At 40.0% G+C, this 25,187-nt stretch overlaps 3 protein-coding genes and 1 long non-coding RNA gene across 4 annotated transcripts in view; 3 read left to right on the top strand and 1 right to left on the bottom strand.

Moving 5' to 3' along the window:
- LOC149091898 (uncharacterized) overlaps positions 1 to 4,488 on the bottom strand; it is a 56,876-nt gene extending 52,388 nt beyond the window's left edge. Inside the window, exons 1-2 of the long non-coding RNA XR_016196417.1 lie at positions 4,377 to 4,488; positions 1,291 to 1,464 (exon numbers count right to left, since the gene is read on the bottom strand). This is a non-coding gene — a long non-coding RNA (uncharacterized LOC149091898). The remainder of the gene's footprint in view (positions 1 to 1,290; positions 1,465 to 4,376) is intronic.
- A 7,319-nt stretch (positions 4,489 to 11,807) lies between these two features.
- Or33c (Odorant receptor 33c) lies at positions 11,808 to 13,500 on the top strand. Its single transcript, XM_030386202.2, has 2 exons — positions 11,808 to 12,681; positions 12,872 to 13,500. Exons 1-2 carry the CDS (start codon positions 11,951 to 11,953, stop codon positions 13,302 to 13,304), a joined length of 1,164 nt encoding a protein of 387 aa, XP_030242062.1. The 5' UTR covers positions 11,808 to 11,950; the 3' UTR covers positions 13,305 to 13,500.
- Positions 13,501 to 17,879: 4,379 nt separating this feature from the next.
- Positions 17,880 to 20,916, top strand: Crys (Crystallin). The gene is made up of 2 exons (XM_030386212.2): positions 17,880 to 18,565; positions 19,073 to 20,916. Exons 1-2 carry the CDS (start codon positions 18,557 to 18,559, stop codon positions 20,543 to 20,545), a joined length of 1,482 nt encoding a protein of 493 aa, XP_030242072.1. The 5' UTR covers positions 17,880 to 18,556; the 3' UTR covers positions 20,546 to 20,916.
- Positions 20,917 to 22,622: 1,706 nt separating this feature from the next.
- Positions 22,623 to 23,709, top strand: LOC115563364 (uncharacterized). The gene has a single exon (XM_030386148.2). It carries the CDS (start codon positions 22,689 to 22,691, stop codon positions 23,448 to 23,450), a length of 762 nt encoding a protein of 253 aa, XP_030242008.1. The 5' UTR covers positions 22,623 to 22,688; the 3' UTR covers positions 23,451 to 23,709.
- Positions 23,710 to 25,187: the final 1,478 nt, after the last annotated feature.

Below are 25,187 nucleotides of genomic sequence, written 5' to 3'. Positions count from 1 at the left end.
CGAGAGCCAACAATGGGAATACTGTTGGGAAAGACAAAAAACTTAACTGAATGATGTGAGGCTCGTACACAAAATTTTCGCTAGCTATTATTCAAGTGCTGGCAAAGTTCAAAGGCCAGCAGATGCTGCGAATGGCCCACCGAAAGGGCCAAAAAGTGGAGCAGCAATGCAAAGTTTTGGCTCTCTGAATGTGCAGGTGATTAGCACACAAATCTAATAAATGCCAAATGCCAAGTTCTGGGGCCGCTACCATTAATTATCAAAGATCTGTAAGCGGGCCGTATCGAAAAATGGTTGAGCCCCGCTAATTAATTTTTCATAATTATCATTGGCCTCTGCTAAAAGTTTTCACGGCCTTTCATTTGCTCAAATACCCTAGCAGCCATTCAAGTTGAATAATGAGCCGAGTAAAATTACTTTTGCACGTGAAAAACTAAAACGCGCACAGTTTTAATTGGAGCATTGCGCAAAAACTAAAATAAACAAACAACAAACAAAAAAGGCAGCAAAAGCTAAAACTCGATGAAACCAGCAGACACTGAGAGAAATATTTTACTTGTTTTCTACTCTTTGTTCCAGTTTTATTAGCATATTACGGTATGCAAAAATGAAAAAAGTAAATATAAACTTTGTTCAATTTAATAAAATGTATTCAATTAAATTTTATCAAATAATTTGCCTGCTCACTTGTTATTTTTATTTATTTTTTTTTTTTTTTTTTTTTTTTTTTTCATATACATAACAACATTTTTTTATTATTTTTATAAATTATATTTTGAATTATTTTTCATTATTTTTTATAATTACTTATTATTATCCTCACTTGGATCTGTATTTATTATGTGAAATGACATCCGCATATGTTATTTTTAAATATTTATTTCAAATAATTGTTTATAAAAAATCCATCCAAATAAATGCTTTAAAAGTTCTTTGGGTATTGCAAAAGTACTGCACTAAGAATACTGTAAACATTTATGTAAAATACCGATATATACTTGTATATTTGTATTATCTTTTTAGTAGAATATACCTCGAAAGTAATTCAATTACATCTCTATTAGAAATTATAAATTTTAAAATTTTTATGTATTATATTTAAATATATATAGAATGAGAAATAAAAAATTTTTAAATTAAAAAGCCATCTATTATAAAGTATGCCAGATACTGGTTCCTCCATCAAGGAAACAGCCTTGACTTGGTTTTACCAGAGCATCGCCTACTTGGAACCCCAACACTCTGTACATATGTATATAAGACAATTTGTATTCGCCACTTGGCACTTACCCAGATTTTCCTTTTTCCGGTCCTCGAATTGCGTTCTTTAGTTCTATTACACTTTGTATGGATTTAATTGTGGCTTTAGTTACTTGAACTCTTTATTGTTAAATAATAATTTGTGCACTTGTTTAGCTTTGTAAATTATTGTGACTTATATTGCTTGTGATAAAATTAGAGCCTCTGAAACAGGTAACGTTTATGTAATTACACTTCAGTTGAGTCGACAGTAATTGAATTCGAAGCGATCGCAAGATCAATTTTATTGCACTTGCTGGTACAAAAGCCGATGTAATTTTCACTGACATATCTGACGTATGCCGAATATTTAATAAACAGTTCTCCAAAGATACCATGTATCACTCATACGTCACGTTGTCAATTTGTTTTGCTCGTCGACAGATGTCTCACACTCACACACACACACACACACGCACACTCTCTTTAGAGTGGGCGGAGCTCAGCACGTGCACTTGACATTTAGTGTGACAGATCTCTCGCCCCGCCAGTTCCCTCTCACACACCAGTTGTACAATAAACAATACAAAAATATAGAATACAAAACAAAAAACGAGAACAACTTTCTGCAATACATCGAGAGATGTATAAGCATTCAAAACAGATAGCAATCAGTGACGTAATAGAAATTGCCTACAGTTTAAGGTGGCAACATGTAAAAAAAGAAATTGTGGCACAGTGGAACTCAAGCAGAAAAGCGTGAAACTATTCAACATAAAAATTATAAATTATTGCCTGAGCTCCTCTTTATTCTCAATTAGTATTATGGCCAATGAGGATCCCTGCTCTGACTTGATTTATTCTAATTTTCACATAAAATACAGTCACACAGATTAAAAGGAAATTTAATTTTCCACATCAAAAGTCTCCAGTGAAACTCTATGCATTTCAGATCTACCATAATCGTATGCAATGCACAGTTGTACGTATTTGAATAAAAAATGGCATAATCTACTATATTCATGGAATAATAATTTCGGGCTTGGCAGTCAGTCATCATATCCATTCGCCATTGGTACTTCCGGTGTGGCAGTGCGTGTTGGCGTTGCGTGCCTAAAATGTCATTTTCTTGTCCTTGGTGGCAATTGTCGAGTGCGCGCGTCAGGATGCTTCCCCACGCTCCGTCCGCTGGCGATATCGTGCGAAAAGCGCAGCTGGGTACGTCGTGCTTAGCTCAAGTGTCATTGCCAATCAATGGAAGTGAAGTGTCCGAAATGCCAAGCACAATGGCGACAATGGCGCGGCTAAAACGCACTTGCCAACTTCCTGTCCAGTCAGTTAACCTAATGACCGGCATTCAGGGGTCTGCTGGGCCTTGTTCTGCTCTTGTTCTGTTTTTTCTTTTTGGTCTTTTTATGTCCTTTGCATGGACAGCGTTTTGTGTCATTCAATTTAACTTGAGATAATGTTTCAATTGCCGAAATAGAAATTCTACGAAGCATTGGGCCTTGAGCGAGGACACGTCAATTGAGTAGTGGTGGTATTTTTTTATTTTTTTTATTGGCCACGTGGCAAAGGCGACTGCTCTAAAATAAAAACATATTTTCAACTCCAGATACTGCCAAGTTATGTCAGGAATGAAAAATTATTGCATAAATTAATTACGAGTACAGTCCAAAGAACGTGCAGGCAGCCAGGCACCCAGTCAGCCAGTCAGCCAGGCAGCTGGCTAGGAAGGCAGTTGAGCTGAATGTAGAGCCTATATCCTTGCCTCTACGAGGCTGACGGCGGCAAATAATTGAGCACGTGCCACAGGGCAAAGGCAACGCCAGCGCCAGTGCCACTAGTCAGCGTAGACAGCACACGCCGCGTATACGTAATGTGACCTGATACGACTTGATGTGTGTGCATGCATACATACATACCGACATACATACATGTATGTATATACATGTGTGTGTCTATGTAAAAAATATGAGAACATGCAATTAATAACATGTGCATAAACAGGAAAGCCTGCCGTTAAGGCTTTTCCCAAATTGCTGGCACATGAAATTTAATTTTCGAATCTGCCAAGCGCATGAAAAAAGGCGGCGCTAATTTGATGATAGCCTAAGCTGTAATTGAATGGCGCTAATCAAGAGCCTAAACGAATTTCGAGGAATTTCAATTTACAATTTCTAAACAAAAATTAATACAAGGGTCAGCTCGGCTTACGTTCAATAGACTTGGGTTTCTTATTTTATGATCTACTTTCTGCTTCTTCTCTATATATAATTTGTTTTAAATGAAGCAGAAAATAAACAGCAAAGGTCGGTGGTAAATTGTTCCGAAGCAGCAAGCTATTCCCATTTAGATATACAAATATAAGAAACAATATTTGAATATTGAGCAGTCTATGTTACGCATACGTCACGTGTCCCGCAATTTCTTGTAATAAATAAATCAGTTGACTGCTCAACTCTGGCACTGAAGTAATTATTAAACAAAGTATTTAATATTGATGAACTTTGATGATGATTTCATTAGAATTTCATTCGATTTCACTCAATACTTTCTGTTATTTTTAGTTCATTTCACTTTTGTGTTTGGCTTTGTTCCGCGTAAGTGTGTGTGTGTTGGTCTAACCTTTCGAGGTGGGCTGACGGCGGTTGATTTTAAAAATAGCAGCCGTAGTCAAGGGCAAGTTATGGTTAACTTGGAAGCCGTATGAACGACGAGCATTGCTGCAAGGCGACTAGCCAACGAAACAAAGAAATAATAACAAAAGGCAAAAAGTTTATTTTTGTTGTTTTCTTTGCCTTTGTTTTTGTGGTTATTTGTAATTGTTTTTCTTTTTATTTATTTTTTTTTTTTTGCTCTCAATTAAAATTCATTTGGCTAAAGAAATTCAAATCAAAGCCAAGATTTTTTTTTTTGTTTTTTGGTTGCATTTTGTTGTTTTGTTTTTGCTTTCTCGTGCTACATTGAATGAGGACTCTTCTCTTGTGTCACACACACACACACGCACACTCGCACACACACACTCACACACGCACTGAGCACAGACAATTTGATATTGTTGTTGCTCTCAACACGTTTAAAAGTTGTTGTTGTTTTTTTCTTATTTCTAATAGAGGAGCAAGCGCTCTGAGTACCGTTAGCTGCGATGGCTTCCAAACAACTGAAACGGCAAACAGAACGTTCTATCGACGCTGTCGGCCCCGCCATGTGCTTCGAACATGTTGCAAGCGATAATTGTGTTGTGTTTTGGTTCGATGTCCGCCATGCGGCGTCATAGCACGCTGCAGTTCCTTCACTCTAGCTGCAGCCCATACAAATTGCCAGTTTTACTTAATGTATACATATATATGGTACGTAAATAATTGCTTGCTAACGAAGATTAAGTATACCATTGGCCAATGGAGTGAGCGTGCGTCTTTATCCCACAGTTTCTTGAGCTTGGAGGCCTTACAATATAAATACCTCAATGGAAACTATATACAAGAATAATTTATTTACATTCGAATTACGCAATTAGAAACAATGAAGAATGAGTATAATTTTACTGCGAAAAATGATTAGCCTGTACTAAATCCGAAAATGGCCTTTTGGATTTAAGTATTTGTTCTATTTTTCCACAGTGCCCTAGAGAACAGAGAGAACTGAAATAAAAAGATTAATGCTAATCCGCCATGGGATATTTTGATTTTGATTTTTGGCTGAGCTGAGTGCAGCTACTGCTGCATGAATAAAGTGAAATGACATGGCCCAGCTACTACGAATTGCAAATTACGATCGTAACTGAAGCCCACACATCTCAAAATTTATGTGAGAGTTCAAAAGACATTAACCTCTTTATGAAAGACACTCAAAATCGAATATTCAAGCAGGCCATCGTAAAGAATAAAATGAATTAACTTCTTTATCGGCAGCGTACCCCTTTTCAATAGATTTCGAAATTTGTAAAGAAAAGAATAAAGGAGAGAACTACAAATGAAATCAAATATTAACATCATATTAATATAATTATTTTGTTTATAATTTTTTTTTACTGTAAATTTGTATTCATATAACATCAAATTTTCCAATAACCATGTCTTAATCCGGCATTTCTCTCGACAATCATCAGCATTCAAGCCTCTCTTGCTTCAGTCGAACCTTTAATTAAAGCAGAGCCAGCGCCATGACATGCTGCTCAGCTCAATAGAATTTTGCAAGCAAGGCGTATGAGCAGACAACTGGAGCAGGACATAAGCAAGCTCCTTATCCTTGCCAAGTCAGCGAGCAGCATTCTTGGCTGACACGTAAAATATGCCAGGCTGAAGGGAATTTTGTGGCATTGCTGGCATAGCTGGCAGTGTGTAAAATGAGCGATAAGCGAGCCAACCCGGCAGCCAAGCGACAAGCGACAAACCGCTTGCCCATCCATGCCCGTTCCCATACATACAAAGTGCGGCACAGCACCGTCTGCAGTTTATGCGTGCTGTAGTAGTTAATAAAGCGCCAACGGAAGACCCCACGGCACTGTCACAGCGCCAGCAGCAGCACCAGCAGGAGCAGCAGGAGCAGCAGCACAGCCACTGGCTTGCCAAGCAGCGAACAATCAATTTCACGTCAATTGGTTCATATTTTATAGGCTAAGCTGAGTGGGAACAGGAGGAGGAGAGGCAAGGGCGACTGCTGAAACTCGTTGCTGGCGGCTTAATGACCGCACTTGTGGTCGAGCGTTAAGGTTATAGTTCAGAAAGCGCTAAACTGGAAGTAGCTGCTGCTGCTGCTGTTGTTGCTGCTGCTGCCACACAGCCACAAAATTCAAGTGGCGGTGACTAATATACATGCAACGCAAATGCTTGACCTATAATATTTTGTGGCTAACCAGCAGGAAGCTGGACCCGGCACTGCCCATCGAGCACAATCGAAACGTAGTGACGTATTGAGCTGCATTATAATTTAATCACGCTGCTGCAATAAGCAGCTTGTTAGGCACACAAACTGGTCTGAGCTGGACAAGTCTGTCAACAAGGCTGTTAGAGATGGAGAAGTGCACAGCCTAAATAATTATTGATATTGATTTAGGTAACTTAAGCAACTTAATTAGCTTCAAGTAAATTACGTACATGAAACCTATTTAAAGATTTCATAGTTTCTATTCAATATGCATTCAGCAGCCTAATAAAGTTCGGAAGGTAATATTAATATAGACGTCCTATAAATCTGCAGAAAAGTTGATTCAACAAGCTAAAGGGCTTTTCCTGCTTAAAGCACTATCAATGTAGCTCATTTAGCTATTTGAATAATGAATTACATCATATAAAATTCCATGGGGATGAACATGAATCAAATACAGTCTATGATTTATAGCAATTTAATTTTTCCAATCTGATATATAAAGCGAACAAAAAACTATAAGAAAATTAAATAAACTAAATTCTTTAGCTACATTTGCCATAGTCAATATGCCCTGCCAATCTGTATGACAGTGCACAATGTTGTCTGGGAAGCGTTGCGTTTTATGTAAAATTGAAACCGGAAACAGCGCCCAAGCGCCGGCCGAGTCGATGCGATCGCAACAAAGGGTGAAGTCGGCTACATGAGCTGGCCAACTGCGTCATTGTAGCATTTGATTGATTGTCCCGAGGCCTAACATGGCGCCAGATATACATATATAATATATACATATACTATATATATATATATATGTGCAGCGACATGATGTCCTTCTCCAGCTAGCATGGCGTATGCGTAATGGGATACAAAACAAATATGCTGAACCCATGACCGCCGTTACTTTCCGGCAAGCAGCTTTCTGTTCGCTATTTCCTCTTTACGGGCAGACTGCCAGCCAATTAATTTGCATCCTTTTACAGCGATTCGCTTTCAGGTGCAGCAAAGCGATGACAATTTTGTGCTCTTGCACATATTTATCTTTTATTATACTAAATATATGCGAACGACACAAAATATACACTAGCCATGGGTATATGTGTTGCATATCTAACTAAATATGTAATATATAAGAGATGTTTTCAATGTATTTTATTCATATTTTGCCAGCATAGCTAGATCATTGATCATTACAATTCTTTATATAAATATATAAACCGTTCTCTCACTGACTATCTGTATAGGATTTAAGAGTGTTTCGTGGTGCTAGTGCACATGTTTTCTTTCACATTTCAAGCTATTTTCGGTGACCTTTTCGCAGCAATTTTTGTGCATTCCAAACGAGTGGCATTTTTGTCGTTTTGTTTACGCCTTTCGCCTTTCGCCTTTGTTTTTAGGGTCGCTTTGGATGCTGAGCGTCTAATGAGCGCCTTTGACTCAAGTGTGTGTGAAGGCCAAAGGGGCTGCCACTCGCGACTTGGTGGGGCCGTCCATTAGGCTAATGGCCGCTGACAACTTTTACAAACTAGAATTACATGCATATCGCATGTACATGCATGCGGTGCTCCGATATCTAAGTTTGTCGTTTTCTTTCCACTAATACTTCTCTAGGCTGCGTCGTAAACCGCACTGGCGATTCGAGGCGCGCCGCAGCGCACTATACAAATCGTTCGACACTTTGCAGCACTTAAACGCGGATAACCACATGATAAAATTAGACGATTAGCCACTGGCACGACCACAAATACTCATACACACACACACACACACAGCGCCCAGTACCTATATCTCAGTATATATACACACGCACATACACACTCACATACATAAGTATGTGCTCATATGCTCAAAAGCAGACCGTGGCCAGACTAAATAAACAGCACAGCTGGCGAGACATTAAAGTTGTTGTTGCTGCTGAGAGCCCCCTTGCCACATGCCCCACTGTTGAAGCATGCCCCAAGCCTGGCAAAATAATCTATAAAAAATTGTGCTGTTGAGTTGTTCTCGGCGCGTTGTTCTTGCAAATAGGCAATAAAAAATCGTTTGAAATGTGTTGAACAAAACATAACTGAAAGGCATCAAGTGATAAGATAATAATTACTTAACCAAGCCAGCCATAAACAAATATCAAAAAAGGGGAATTTTCTTATTTCTTAAAGTAAACTAAAAAAAATATATAGACTTACAATCATTTTTGTTCAAATTTACAAGTATTTAATATTATAGTTGCTCAGTTCAATTTACAAATAGAAATTTAGATTATATATGTATAGATGAAATGCTACAAAAAACGATGATGATAGGCGCATATAGTATATTTTTATACCCTGAACCCATTGAAAATGGGAAATCAGGGTATAATGGTTTTGTTAAAATGTATGTAACAGGCAGAAGGAGGCGTGGCAGACCCCACAAAGTATATATATTCTTGATCAGGGCGACAAGCTGAGTCGATTTAGCCCTGTCCGTCTGTCTGTCCGTCCATCCGTCCGTCCGTCCGTCCGTCCGTCCGTCCGTCTGTCCGTATGTTTGAACGCGTCGATTTCAGAAGATACAAGAGCTAGAGACTTCAACTTTTTTTTAAAATGTCCGTATATATCACGCGGATATCGAGTTTATCACTAAAAAACGATAACTCATTCCGATACTTTTTTATCGATAAAAAACCTTATCGAAGATCAGTTTAAAAATTATATCTCCTACATCTTTCAAGCTACAGTCTCCAAATTTAAAATGTACATTAAGACGCATGTCATACAATTTCGGTTTTTGTTAAAATTTACCCCCCACCCCCAAATCCACCCCCTCACCCTAATCTTTGTAAAAGTCGTATATCAAATACTAGAGACTTGTGCTTCGGTATACACATACATTTAAACAATATGAATACGTTCTGAAAGTTTCATTACGATCGTACGTCTAGAAATTAAATTATTCAACAAATAAGTTCTCCTAATATTGCCAACACTGCAGCGCAACCCAAGCGCAATCGCCTGTATATGTGAGTGTGTGTGTGTGCGTGTATTTGTTTGCATGAGTGCGTGTGTGGGTGCTAATTATTATTGAAATATCAGTTGCTTGTAGGGTTCAGGGGATCTCGTAGTCGAGCAGTCTCGACTAGAGCTTTCTTACTTGTTCTATACAGCATGTATAGTTGTAGAATATTTTAATTCTAACACGGACAGCTACCATCTACAGCAGGGCAGCCGCAGAACTTTGCTGTAAATGAGATAGTTTTATGGTTTTTTTCCCTTTTGTTTTAGTCGGTCTTTAAAATAAACTAAAAATCATTCCCTTAAAGCAACAAATAATTTATAACACAATTGCTGCCAAATAATATTAAATATTTCTTAAGCAAACACATTTTCGCTTTTAAGCTAGCTGAATTTATATTTGAAATACATGAACAAAGTCTTGCTGGTAAAATATAAAAAATTTGTGCAATTTCACAATAAATTCGTTTCATTTGTTTCTCTTGCGAGCTGTCAACGCAGTCCGTTTTATGGGGCAAAATATAGCTGCGCATTAAATTTTTCTGGGGTTGGGGCTAGGGCTGGTGCTAGGGCTTGGGCTTGGGCTTGGGCTGGGGCTGGGTTGAATCACATTGTTTCAGGTTTACTGCAACCGCAGAGCAGCAGATAAACCAGCCAGACCTATCCACACGAGTTTATGCACTGAGCACGATAAAAGTTTTGCGTTTTATGGGAATTCAATTCAGGCATTGAATATTCTGGCGAGGTGAGAGCAGGGGACAGATAGATCGGAGAGCAGAGTGTAAATATTCCCCCGATTCTAAGGAAATTTTAATTGTTTACTCTAGCACACAGCTTGTGATGTGTGTCGAGAAGCGAAATTAGTTCGATTTTAATGCAAGAGGTGTAATAAAAAAAGCATTTACCATGAGCTTGATACTGAGCAGATATACACATAGATGTATGCACGTAGACAGAGAGACAGCAGACGGGGCGCAGGCGGAGGAAATCAAACAGAATGAAATGCTTATAAATTACAATGCAAACAACACGACAAGTTGAAATTGCTAACTTGCTTATCGCTTGAATAGACTGTGGAGGCAGGACGAGAAGCGAAAGCAGCTGCTTGGTTAACCGTGAAACCTCACAGATGTGCTTCAGCTCCGGCTTCACACTGGTTCCAGCTGCTGCTGCTGCTGCTGCTGCTGCTGCTGCTATTTGATAAATTTAAAAACTGTCAGTTGTCTGATAAAATGTTACATTCCGGGGCCTGTTTTGTTTGGCAAGTTGATGTTGTCGGCCACGCGTAAGTTGCCCCCGGCACGGCAAGCGGCAACAGAAATTAAATTACATTCTGCACACAGTTGTGATTTTCATTAATTTAGTGTAAATATAACACATATACGAAGAGAAAGTTCCAAATCAAATAACTTTTTGTGCCAACTTTTTTGCCGGAAACCACAAACAAAAATCGATTCGCAAAAAAAAAGTCAGCCCAAAAAGTTTGTCTCATCTGGGGCTCCTTCACTCTTGCCCAAATACCTTAAGTGTCTTGTAAGTGAGTGTATATAACATAAATAATACGTATTCATATCTATATCTATATCAATATCATATCAAAATTCATAGAATTTAAGAACAGGCTCTGGTTTTTTTATAATTCCCTCATACGAATAATACTTTTCTTCATAACATTTTACAGGGTATCTGAATGCAGCTTCTCTTGGAGCGTACTTTTCCCCTTAATTCGTTTTCCGTTTTGTATTCACTTTTGTCACGGATGCTCATTTCGGCATTACGTATACGCAGCGTGAGACGCTGGCTATGAACTTTTGTCGTAATGTTTTGACTGACGGCCAACAGCGAAACTGCCAAAGATTTTGGCAAGTGTTTGAGGAGCACAGAGAAGAAGGAGCTGCTGCTGCTGGCAACGCCGCCTGGCTGCAGTCAGCCAAAGTAAAGTAAGCATAAAATGCTCTTGCATCATCTGGGCTTCAGTTGGCTAGACTGCCGTCAAGCCGGAACTGGCTTCTTCCGTCACCTAAACATTGTTGTTCGCCTGCCGCCCTTGTCTGCAGTATTTGCATGCAACGCCGCCGCTGCGACCATAAACCATGGGCTTTGAGAGCACGAAAAGCGCAGAGGAGACAAAGTATTAGTAAGTGTCGTAGGGTTTTGGGAAGACTATATAAACGTGCCCTGTGATAGGTGCTTATCCCAATCAGCGCAACGAAGTATCCGAATGTTAATTTCAAACTTTCGGCTGCTTTCATGGGCCACAAATTAAAAATGTTTTTTAAACTGCGAAAAGCGCAGCAGAAACTCAGTTAATGACCATCAAATTACATTGTATGGCAGTAATTATGGCACTAATTCTATGTATTATTCAGTGCTTTTTAGTTGGAGGCGTTTGTGGCCTCAGCTGCTCAACCGATTGGGCAGGATAGTACAGTGATCGCCATAAAAGTAGTACTCCCTTAAAGTCAAAGTCCTGAGCGGATGTAGGGTATTTCCCATAAGAATTTACATAAATTAAAATTGAATATTATTATTCACAAATTATTTAGCCTGAATAAAATCTGTTTGAATTAAAACTATGATGAAACACGTTCATATATAATGCGCATTTATTGAAAAGTTGATTTATATATGTTTTTTATTTATTTATATATTCTTAGTTATTTATTGAGAAAACTGTAAATGCATTAATCTTGACTTGTTTCATTTGCATATTAATTTTGCTTAAATTGGCGCCTAATGGCTGTCATTAGAGAAATTAATGAAAATTGTATGGACAGCATTTAAAAGTCGCTTAATGCGAGGCCCATAAAAGCTGTCCGGCGGACTGGCAATGCCGTTAAACGTGTCTCATCATGCTCATCGACAGTACGCGCGGCTACCGCCCATTGTGGCGCTTCTTTCGAGTGTTCGCTCCGACATTCTTTGGCGCCAGGTCACGTGCGGTTTATGTCTATATGGCGTTGCTGCATTTGCTGATTACAGCTCTATTTCCAATCCATGTGGGGCTGGGGCTGCTGCTGCCGACGACGACACGAGCCGATCTATTCAGGTGTCTAACAATGACTATGCTGAGCCTCTCGTGCAGCTTGAAGCATTATGCCCAAATATGGCGACTCCCCGACATGTTGGAGATTGAGCGAATTCTTGGGCAACTGGATAAATGTGTGCAGAGCGAGGAGGAGCATCAGTACTATCGGAACACGCTGCAGAAACAAATGGACCGAATAACCGGCTGCATTTATTCAAGCTATGTGTTCGTCTACGGGCTCAGTGTACCTATCGCGATCTTTACCCTGCTGACAGATCCTCGTAAATTATTATACGACGCCTACGTGCCGTTCGACTGGCGAACTGGTGGCCTGCCCTATTACGGCATCTTCGCCTATCAGTATCTGTGCGTACTGGTCAAAGGGTTTGTGGGCCTGACAAATGACGTTTACTCACCGCTCACTCTGTGTAATGTCGCCGGTCACATGCATCTCTTCAGCATACGCATGTCGCGTCTGGGCTATGGGAAAATGCCCGAAAGTCGAACGTATCAGCAGCAACGTCTCTATTTCGAGGACTACAGGCTACTGATGAGGTGGGATGCTCGCAAAGTTTTTTCGCTCAAATCACAGACCTCAAGCTAATCGAATGATGAAGCTGTCATAAGTTTATCTGCCATCAGTCAATCAATTAGAACAAGTTTTCTGTACAGATTATGTTTATTACATATACAAAGATTATGAATTATAATAATTCATATTTATTTGTGTTCCTTTTTTTTCCAGAATGCTGCAGCTAACGCGAAAAATCATCAGCCCCGTACAGCTCGTACAGACAGTTTTCTGCGGCTTAAGCATGTGCATCATTGTCTCGAATATGACGTTCTATGAGCTGAACAACACCGTTTTGGTTTTCAATGGTTTCTTACTGGCTGTTGTCTGTCTGCAGATATTTCCCAGCTGCTACTTTGCCAGCGTTGTGACTGAGCAAATGGAGCAGCTGCCATACGCCATATTCTCGGGCAACTGGTATGAGCAGTCGAGGCGGTATCGCCAAAACGTGTTCGTCTTCACCGAACTAACATTGCGACATGCTGAACAACCAATTATGGCTGGGGGATTGATCGTAATCAATTTGAATACCTTCTTTGCTACAGTGAAAATGGCCTATTCGCTGTTCGCCGTCGTAAGTCAAGTAAAAGTGAATGAAAGTCGTTAATTCTGTTTACGTGAAACAGTTCCGCCTCTGCGCCTTCTATTGATCTCTACGGCTGCAGCTGGCCGGAATGAATGTTTTCGCGATTTCGTTTTCATATTTACCACACGATTCCCACACCACAAAACACAATTGTAACAAATGAAATTCACTAATTGCCTCGTCCCGATGCGCAAATAAACAGTTGCTTTGCTTTCAATTGTTTTCATTCAATTTGTTCTGTTTCGCTTTAGCAATTTACTCTCGAACATTAAAGCGAATGGAATGTTTACGTAAGAGCAATGTTAATCGTATTTAGTTTTTTTTTTTTTGTTTTATTTACTTATTTTATATGTTTTTGTATATCTTGAAAATAGTTAAGGCGGGTATAGCTGGATTTTGGAAATGTATATAGCAGGAATATAGTCAAAAACAAATATTTAAATCGATTTTTTAATTTACTAAAAATTATGCCTCTATTATTCATCAAACAAAAAAATAAAAAAATAAAAATAAAACTGAGATTCAGTCAGTTGTATATACGAGTCTACAGAGCATCTCTTATTCGATCAATACTTTGCAGCTCACTCTTGCCTTATTGCACCTGTTTATTACACACTTGCAGCTAATACAAGGTATTTATAGAGCGTGTCCAAACAATTTTAGATCGTTTCAGTGAATTATAGCTTTTCAGATCATTTCTTACCAATTTGCTGCTGCATATATTAACTGCATAAGTAACAATATTTTCGGCATTTATTAACTGTGGTAACCGAAATCTGCTCAGGCTAATACTACAAGTCGGAGTATCTCAGCTATGTATTAATTCTACTTAAATTTTAGTGCTAAACTCAGATCATTTTTGAAACGTATGTGCTCTTGACTCTATTCTAATTTGTAGCTCAACTTTTGTTTAAATTTGCATTTGAATGTTCCAAAAAAGTAAAGCAAAGCTTTCGGCTTTACTGATTTATGAAGGAAGGATTTGGCTCTGCGAGGGACGTGTTCAACTGTATTCGCTGACGGCCTTGTACGTGACCCACTCACTAGCGTAGTTACTGCATTTGATATATTTTATTTAAAATATTCGTGTTCGGGAATTTGGCTTTTAAAGCTAAATTCTACTGGAAAATTTGGCAGAATTTCTGAAACCTCTAGTTTTCAGTTCAATTCGAAATGAGAAAGCTACAATTAACGTATAGATAGGGCTCTTAAAGTACCAGTGTAAAATCAAGAAACCATTTCGAGTTGGCATTGAAAAGTAAATAAATTCCATCTTTTAAGGTCATATTTTTTGGCGCAATTGGGGGCCCCAATTAGATGATAAATGGAAAAGGGAGTGAAACCGTGAAGTAGCGAAAAACAGAAACAGAAATGGAAATGGAAATGGAAATTGTGACTAGCTCCGAGTCTAACCAAAGAGCAGAGCTCAGCAACTGGCTTACGGTAGCATTAAGCGCGAATATTGCGTATACGCGCTGTGGTAAAATGGTGGGACGATGGAGTGGCTGGCTGGCGGTGTGGCGGTGTGGTGGGGTGGTGGGGTGGAAAGAGCAAAAACATACAATGCCCGCCACGTTCAGCATAGGCGTCGTGCTCGAGGTGATTTAACTTTTCTGCTTGCCATTCATTTATTTCCTTTTCAATAGCACAAAGCACACAGAAAGCAAAAATATTGTTGGCATACTTTTGCAAGTGCTTCCTGTCGCATATCCTGTCGCTCTATGCATGTGTATGTGTGTGTGTGTGTGCGTTTGTTTGTGTATTTATTTTAACTTTTGGCATTTTGTACGCGAGCCGTAGAGATTTCATAACAAAATAGCAAACTAAAACAAAAACGCCAAAGCACACAGAATATGAAAAATAAATTGAAACAGCCAACCGGAATCGTCCATACCAACTATCCCAATCTCGGCTCGTGTCTGTCAAAAGTGAACGGAGGCCAACTCAATCAGGACGAGCTCGTGACACCAGTGAGCCACCAGCAATAGCCAAACATTTACCAGCTAGCCACAGATTGAATTGCTTTCACTTTGCAACAAAATGTTTGCGAAATTGTAAAACGTGTACGACCCTAAGGGACCCTCAGGCCGACCACGCAATGGCCTGGTCAAAACTCTTCCGTCCCGGCCAAAAGCACGCCTTTGTTTGCCATACAATTCTATGGTAAACTTTGCCGCCTTCGAGCATATCTATAACGACTTGGCATAGACATCAAACTGGACTCACATTACCTTACAAAATTAGTTCAAGTGTGGGCCTGACCATGTGTAGACATAAAACGAAATAGAGACATTATACAGCAAGCAACAAATGTACTTCTAAAGCTGGTGTAAAATGGAATTATTATTTAATTAAAGAAGAAGAGATGATTTCGTGAAAGTTTTTTACTATTTAACAGACTTTTTATTTAATAGTTGTACATTTTAGGATGTCAAGGTTAGCAATAAGCACCAGATATGCAAAAAACCTCAAAAAAAAAAACCAAGTTAAATTATTATTAGTAAAAATTTAACACAAATCTAAACTGTATAAAATAATAAATAAAATAACACAAATTTAAAAATTCCATAAATCATACAAAAATTAAATTCTAGCCTTAATTATGCTCAATTTAATATGCAATTTGGCAAAAGGTTTATTTTTGTTAACAAACTTGATAAGGGGGAAAAAATATAGCTTGATTTAAAATGAGTTCAGATTATTAAATTTATTATGATCATGAATCAATAAGTAAAGAAATTGTAATCCCAGTTCTTAAAGATAAACATAAAATGGGTTTACGCTCCATGAATAAAATGAAATATTATGTAGATCTATTTAAAAAATAAAAATAATCACATCAATATGTTTTCAACAAATTGGAGCTCACATTAATGGATTTAAATAACAGTTTGTAAAACACTAAAACCAAAACTCCTGTGAGATTTACTGGACTTCAGTTAATACGCAGTGCAATTATTCGCATGCCACGGTAAAAGTGAAATTTGTAATTGTGATTAATTATTCATGATTTAAGCAGCACATTAATTCAAACGAAATATCGTCGATATTAATAAATTACCATAAAATGCGAGAATCAAGCCTTTTTCACACATCAGGTAATTATAATTGATGACTTAATGAATATTAATAATGAATGGCTAATTGGTAGTCGACTAAAGGCAATTGATCTAAATTGCTAGAAAATTAGTTTAACCGACTTAATTAACATTGCTACGCACTAGCCTGAAAATGGCTGCAGGGATTCGCATTTAAGCTGCTCTGGAATGCATTGTGTGTCGTTCAATCCATTCAAAACTCAATTACGACGCGGTCGGCCACTCAATTTGACACAGCGAAAAAAACGAAACGAAACGAAACGGGAAAAACGCGCAGCAAGCTGAAATGGAGGAAGAAGAAGAAGAGACGGCGTCCAACAATAACAACACATGCGGCTCCTGCTGCTGCTGCTTGTGCTATTGCTACGGCTGTCCTATGCTGCTCTTGGCTCTATGTCATGCTTGGTCATGGCACTGGGGCCTAAAAGTATGCACCAGCTAAAATAACAAGCGCTCACACTGAGCGACTCCATGGGACGGACACAATACCTCTTCTTGTATTTCGGTCATGCATGAAATTTTTTACTTTCCAGCCAGTTGGCCACTAGCTCGTTGCTCGCCCATGTATTCATTTGTTGTTGCTTTCCTTCTATATTCGATGCCCATTCGAAATGGTTGTAAGGGTAGTATCAAAGGTTACTAAGCTTGATAGGCTTCTCTAAATAAACTGTCATCTTATACTACTAACAGCAATTATGATAGCACAGGATATTTTCAAGTCAGTCTTCCTTCTCAGGACATTGTTTCTTGTTTTTCTTTCCCATTTGACGGAAGTTTCCGGTTTTTTGTTTTTGTTTTTGGTTTCTTTTTTCGCAGTCGTTTTTATTTTCCACGCACTGCTTGTACAGATGTTGTCATTGTTGTTGCTGTTGCTGTTGTTGGTATGCTATGTGTGTGTGTCTGTGTCGTTTGTTGATGCTACAGCTGCTAACGCTTTCAGGCATTCAGTGTCGCATCTAAATCATATTGACTGCGCGCTGCCCATGAGGATACTGTTGCCCAAGCAAGAGAGAGGCTCTATAATCCTAGGCAAGTCCCTCAAAATTGGATGGTTAATTGAATATTTTGGTGAGGAATGCAAAGTGCATAATATAATACAACTTAAGACTTCATATGTTCTTCAGTTTTATCAAATGAATAAATCTCTATATCTCCACATCTGCATCTCTATGTATCTTGTATCTTGTATCTTGTACTTGTATCCCTTGTATATTGATCTTATATGTTGTATACGATTTCTTTTGTCCTTTGTATATTGTATCTTACATCTTATAAGCGATTTCTTTTATCTTTTGTCTTATATCTTGTATCTCTTATTTTGTAATATTTAGAAAGATAATACACACACATATAAATCATACATCACACGGAAGCAGAAATAGTCAGACTCCATATTCTATAAAAGATATTCAATTCACCGAAGAGCTCTAGCAATAAAAATATATATGATATCCTCATTTCATCAACTGTGAAATTGTATTGAGATCCCTTGGCAAATTAGTTAAGATAATTATCTCAGTGGTTTTATGCTTCGCTGCAGCAGCTTTAAGCTGTCATGCGCAAGTTGGTTGCATCTGCAGCTCTTGGCTTAAAGCCTATCAAATTACAGTTTGCCTCTTGTTATGGTCTCTTTCGGTCTCTGCTGTAGCCCGTTTGCAACTGAAGCTGCTGCTGGATGTTGGCAACATTTAGTAATTTGTAATTTGCTCAGCCAGCAGCAACACATTTGCCCTATTTTAGCTTCTCTCCTGGCCAATTTGCCTTCTCTGCACGCATTTTGTTGCCATTTTGATAAGCCGTTCGACTGTCCACATTTTGTGGGCCGATTGGGTGACAACTTTTTGACCAACTAGCCCAAAAGTGAATGCCTTGCTGCAACTTTTGTAGCTCAGGCAGGCGTATCAACTACTGGCAAGGTCATTTGTAACCTTAACTAAGCAGATTTGAAAGCCCGACGCATATCAAATGTGGGCTGGTTCTTGCAAAGGGCGCTTTGGGCCAGCTTATTCTGCGGCATGTGTGCCGTGTGTATAAAATGGCCAATTGCTGTCAGGTAAGGCATCAGTAGCACAACGGGCCACACCAAGCCAACGACTAGCAGCTTCCACAGTCTACAAACAACAAACTAAGAGCAAAAAGCAGACAAATAGTCCTATACTAATCACGTCACCCAACATGAAACGGGTAAGTTTAAGAGGCGGGACTGGCCCATAAATTTACGGCCAGTCGATCGCTTGCGGCGCGTTGTAAAACGCATTTGAGCAGTGACAGGCAATAAATCAGGATAAACGAAAATTCAAAAGGATAACACTCCCGAGCATATTAGGAAAATTTTTATGGACATTGTGCCTTGTACAACGAAGCACTGAAGCATCCTTAACAGGTTTGATTTTCGTAAATAAAATATTGTTGGATTCGAGGTAGAGGAAGTTTTATAAAATCAGGACTTTGTTATTTTACTACTGTCGCAATAACTACAATCAATACGCTTGTAAGTACCAAATAATCGGGCATAAAAATGAAAAAGTTTCAAGCAACAATCTGTCAATGAAATTTGAAGGGGACATCATCTTTTATTGAGAGCTTAAAATGCTGTTAAATAGTTATTCATGGCATCTTTTTGAGAGGGAATAGCAAATGTATTCGTTAGCTCGTCATGTCTATGTCTATATCCTTTACATTTGCTTATAGAGCGGCCTGTTGATTGGCGTATGCCTACTGATCTGTAATGTGGCTAGTGCATCCTTTCTGCGACCCATCGAGCTCAGCCAACTGACCAAGTCATCCAGCCTCCAGCAACAGCAGCAGCAGCAGCAGCTGCGTGAACTGGACAATGACGACTCCACTCTGGATGAGCCCACGACAATTTTGCCCAACTCTAGTGAGGATTACGATAGCCGGCCACAGTATACGTTTGCCTACGATGTGCGCGATACGCTGACCGGCGATGAGAAGCGACAGGAGGAGAAGCGTGACGGCGATTTGGTTAAGGGCCAATACTCGCTTGTCGAGCCCGATGGCACGAGGCGCATTGTGGACTATACAGCGGATGATGCCAGCGGCTTCAATGCTATCGTGTCAAAGCAACGCCTCGATGAGCGACTGAGCACAGCACAAGCATCATCCTCGTCGTCCTCCTCCTCTTCCTCCTCTGCCTCTACCTCATCTCGCTACAATAGTATTGAGGAGCTGCAGTCGCGCCTAACAGCTCAAGCTATTGCCGAGGCTCAGGCTCTGGCCGATGCGCAGCAGCAATCGCAATTGCAATTGGAAGCAGAGGCACGTATCGAATCTGAGAACCAAGCTCGCCTCCAGTCTAAGCAGCTCATGGAGCAGTTCCAGCAGCAAGTGCAGCAAACCGCCCAGCTGCGTCAACAGCAAGAGCAACAGCGTCTGCAGCAGGAGCAGCAGCTGCGCGAGTTGCAGCGTCTGCAGGAGCAGAGGGAACGTGAGCAGAGGGAACGCGAGCAGAGGGAACGCGAGCAGAGAGAACGCGAGCAGAGGGAACGCGAGCAGAGGGAGCGTGAATTGAGAGATCGTGAGCAGAGGGAGCGTGAGCAGCGCGAGCAGCGGGAGCAGGAGCGTCGTCAGCAACAGGAGCGTCGTCTAAACCAGAATCAGAATCAAAATCAGAATCGCCTGCTCGAACGTCTCAACAGCCAGCAGCAGCAGACCTTGCTGTTGCCCAACTCAAATCAGCTGCTGGGTCAAAGTGTCCAGGCCAGCGTTGTCTCGCATCCCCCAACTTTGATCTCTCGCCTGCCTGCGATAAGCTCAGGCAACCTGCTCCTGACTGGGGAGCGTGACTTGGACGCCTGGCGCCAGCTGCCCAGCTCCCGTCTGAACATCGAGCGCAACACGCAGTCCGTGATCTTGTCCCAGCCGTCCAGTGCCTCGGTGCAGGCTCAGCTGATCGGCTCGCCTTTGCTGCTGAGCTCGGCGAATCTGAACGGATTGATTACAACGCGCCTCAATGGCAATGCAGCTCGTGCCGGCGCTGCCATCAGCTGGTCTCAGGGACGTCGTCTCGACAATGAGCTGTGGCAGCAACTGGATCGCCTCGACGAGAACGACCTCCGCCGTGCCGACGAGCAGCGTCTGGAGAGCGAAGAGCTGCGCTCCATCAGCGCGGAGCGTAACAGCAATCGTCGCGCCAAGTGGTAAAAATACCGGGCCCCACCTGACCCAAGGCCAAACTTCAGCTGAACTCAACGCCTAAACGACCTCAACGATCAACTGCAACGGAAACTCGATTATGTGTAGAACGTAAATCTTATGTATAACTTGTGTTCTGATAGTCTTATGTGGGATATGGTTACCTTCACTGTTCACTCTGATTTCCTTAACACACAACTTCGCCAGAAACTAATCCAATCAAGCTCAAGTTTTCTGCATATCTGTCCCTAACTCTAGCCATAAGTTTAATTGTTTTTTTGTATAACTTTTTTAGTTAGCTGCATTATCAAACTTACTAAAAAAAGAAAAACGATATAGATAATAAAAGAACGCACTGCGTACGAAGAAACGACGTAAAATCTGACTTTATTGAGTTGAAAGTGTAATAGCAACAGGTCTCCTATGATACCCCTGGCCAGTTGACTCCTCTCACGGACTTTGACACTTTGCCCTGCCAAAGTTTTTCCAGCTATCCCACAGTTCAGGGCGGCACACGTGTGTGTTTCGTTGCCCATACGCCCAGCACAACATTTTCAAAGCTGAGCAAGTGCCAACAAGTTTTTTTTTTTAATAACAACATTGTAAGCTTAGTTATACGACGAACAGTGTTCAAGCAAAGTTGATCTATCTGCAGGCCATGAAGTTTACGCTACACACTTAAAAAATAAACTCAGCTACAAAGCTTGGGGGGGCTGAAGCAGACAACTTGTTAATGGCATCACTGTAAAAACAATCAAAAAATAAAACAACTTTGTACAGCATATAAAAGCTTCAGAATTGTTTGAATCACTGCGTTTATTTCTAGAGTAAAGCGTGGCTATGTAAGATACGAACGTCACAACATTGAACTGTAATAGTCACGAGAGAAAGTTAAAACTATATTGTCCTCAAAGATAAATTATACAGTCCTAGACGAAAGTATTTTTTTAATATTCATTCTAGTTTGTTTTGTAATTTTTACTCTAGGCAAATAGTTTAAAGTTACACAAAAGTTGAGAGATTGCGTTACCCTGATACATGTTTGGTAGGCCACATAAACGCTGCAAGGTAAGGAGATATTTATTAAAACTTTGGCCTAACTATTCGAGTAGTCGCTTAAGGCAGCCGATCTTTGACTAGCATTGCTACAGGCAGGCGGGTTGTCAGACTGTTGGGCTGCCAGCTGTCGGCCAGAAGTCCGCTTGATAAGAATCAGTTAAAAGTTCATCAGGGGACGAAGTGCAGCCGCCTGTGGGTAGCTCCCCTGGCAGCTGGCAGCTCATGGAAAACTGTGCGAAGCGATTTTTTTCAGTTAGCTGCCAGTGTCAGTGTCACACTCTCGCGAATTACTCACACACGCACACACACAGCGCACAAGAACCAACAGATTGTATAGCCAAAGCTAACTGTTAGGACTACTCTTGACTTTGTCTTTTCCTCTATTTTTGGTGGGCGACTGTTGACCTGCTCGCGTTGTTCGGGTCAGCGGTTTATCTTCCAATTGCGTCAGAATGCATCAGTGCCAACGTATTCAAGTACCTAAAAACTTGAGCTCCATTAAAAGTTGGATTCGATCTGGAAATCTATATAGCCCAAAAACTTATAGATAATTTTACAATATTTATAAAATCTAATCACAGCAGACTGACTTTGATAGCTTATTTGTAATTTTAGATTAACCAAAAATAGGTAAATATTTAGGTATGGTGAACTTTAATATCACAATTTAAATTAATTATTATTACCAAATTAAAGACACATTTTAATTTAATTTTGTCAAAAATATTTTATTCAGCGCGGAATGCCCCATCTATCGGAATATTAAAGTTAGCTACTTTCCGAACCAACAATATACTTTAGCAAAGACACAATCATCCACAATGGCTTATTTGCTGTACTCGAACTGACAAAAGTTAGCAAAGTCACTCACTATTTAAAACCAAGTTGGTGAACAACTCAAACTTTTAAATCGCACGTAAACTTAAAACTTAATTTTTGTGCGAACAATGTGTGAATACTAATGATGCTTAGAAACTAGTATTTATATAGACATTAGAAATTCGTAATCGAAGTTTACATTGCTAATAATGTACTTATTCGTACATATATATTCTAACTCGTGAAGGAAATACTTTGTTTTCTAAACGAAAATATGTTCAGACTATTGATTGCACCACATTCACTACGTTTTCTATGCCGCAGGTCTTCGAGGAATGAACTCAATCAGGTGCGCAAACTAAGCAACAAACCCTCAAATACACCACGCCCACCAAAAGATCCGCCCGATGAAGGCTATGAGCCGCAATGTGTTGCACATGCTGGGATTGAAGTTGCCGATTTCATAAAGCCAAAGGCCTACCGGCAATTTAGTGGACCTAACGAACCTCTTGGCCCTGGAGCGGGCCTCAATAAGAAGTACAAAAATGGCAATTACTTTGGCTACCATCGCTTCAGCTTTGTGGAACTGCAGAATCAGGCGGTGGGTTTGCGAGATGAGCGTCGCGCGTGTGGCGGTGCCCCAGTGCCAACAGAGGAGGATGTGGATGACGAAAAGCGTGACGACAATTTAGAGTCAATGAAGGAACAGGAGAAGAAATGCGAGGAACAGCTTGCCACTCAGGCAAAAGATAAGAAGGTGGCTAGCAAAAAGGCCAAAGAGAAGAAACTGGAGCATATGTGCGAATTGCGGCGTCAGAAGGAGAAAGTAGCAAAATCAATTGATAAAGAAATCAATATTGTCTTATCCGACTGTGAAAATAAGCTTGACGACAATTCGTGTAAGTCATTCGACTGCCAGGAAATGGTCAAAGCAGCTGTGGAAAAGGCTAGGAAGAAACAGGAAGAAGCAAAGAAAGCAGAGAAAAAATCTGACGATAAGTCTAAATGTGAAACAGATAAAGACAAGAAGCCATAAACATAGCTACCCAAGAACACAACCAACAAACTAGCAAAGACACCGACAAAGAAAACATCGCTTCAGTGGCACACTCGGTGGAGGTCTTTACTGTATAGTTACAGCGGTGTCACAAACCCCTAGCATGTATATAAGTGCCAGCAACTGCTCTCAAACTGTGGCAGTCAAATACAATGTGATTATTTGGCCCTTGACTTTATGCCTTCTTCTGCTCTTCAAAATTTGACTTGTTAATAAATAGTAGAATTTTTACATTCAATCAATTGATATGCCATAACGGAAACAAGCCAGCGGGGTTGCTGCACAATTTCAGGGACAAGCGAAAGTCTCGCGTATGTGTGTATGTATGTGTACATACATATGCAGAAATGAGCACACAGACCTCGTCATCTGCTCGGTCATTCATTTCGCATGCAATGCCTATTTGAATTGTGCTGCTGAATTGATCTCTATGAACCGATAGCGAGAGTCATCACGTGTTTTTTTTTTTTTTACTTGTTAATTAGATGGAAATCCCCCAAAGTGGAAAATTAACAACAAAGAGAGAGAGACACAGAGAGAGAGAGAGAGAGGAGATGAGAAAGAGAGAGAACGAAAGTTCAAGTGTAAACTACAAAGTTAGTATAATGTTTTCTGATAAATTAATATGAACTAAATGTTTTGTTTGATTTCAAAACTCATTCTCTTATTCGATATAAATAATATTATATTATTAATCGATACAAATAATATTATATGTATTTTATGAAAGCGACAAGTTATCTATCTTAAGCTTACAATATTTCTTCACTCTCTAGTCCAGCTACATTTAGTTTGTATAAAACAGATGAAACTATGTCTTTCAAAGAATCACACATCCGATCAATTCGCCTAAAATAACAATATAATTATCATTAATCTTTAAACACTGTTTAATCATTGGAATAATGGCCTTCGAATGAAAGGTTAGCTTTAAAGTTAAACTTTGAATATCTGTTTTGCATAACTCAACCAGCCTGAGCCTGGGCCTGAGCCTGAGCCTGGGCCTGAGGCTTCTTCCTCCTCTTATTGTCTTATTATTGGCTTATGGGCAAAAGAGTTAACAAGAGTGCACTAAACCAAATAGAAGCGAGCAGTTGGCTAATATGACACGCCTCGTTTTGAAGGTATTTAAGCTGAAAATTGCTTCTAAAATATTTGCATAGTTCCGTCCACAGACGCAGTCGTAGTTGGAGTCTCGAGTCTGCCAATACAGATCTTAGCCAGCTGCATTGATGCGTCTAAAACGTTCGCTCAAAATGTTTACACAGAGTCCATAAATGTTGTCCCACTCTTGCTCAGATTATATGTGTGTTTCTCTCTCTCTCTCGCTAGCCGGCACGTAAATGCCTCTAATTTTGGGAATAACGACAACTTGTCTTTTGTCATGGCCCATGGATGTCTTGGCGTTGTAATTCTTGCAGTTGTTGTTGTTTTTGTTGCTACAGCTAAGACTCTGTGCCTCATCATCATTTGCAAAGGAGCTGGACTGCTGGCGGCAGGTTTGCCAGCAGCAGCTGCCGCACTTGGCATCAACAGCAACAGCAACTGCAACAGCAACTGCATCAGCAACTGCAACAGCAACTGCAACAGTTTAGCTGCGCTTTATTTGCGCAGCTTTTAGCTACGTTGAAGAATTTCTTTTTGTTTTTATTTGCCGCCTCGTAATCGAGGCTCATAGATCAACAAAACGAAGCGTGCTATTCGCTCTCTCTCTCT

Source organism: Drosophila navojoa, chromosome 3 (assembly GCF_054131105.1).
Source record: "Drosophila navojoa isolate 15081-1374.11 chromosome 3, UAZ_NAV_1.0, whole genome shotgun sequence".
In the NCBI taxonomy this organism is placed as follows: Eukaryota; Metazoa; Arthropoda; class Insecta; order Diptera; family Drosophilidae; genus Drosophila; species Drosophila navojoa.
This window is presented reverse-complemented; position numbering and strand designations above follow the sequence as displayed.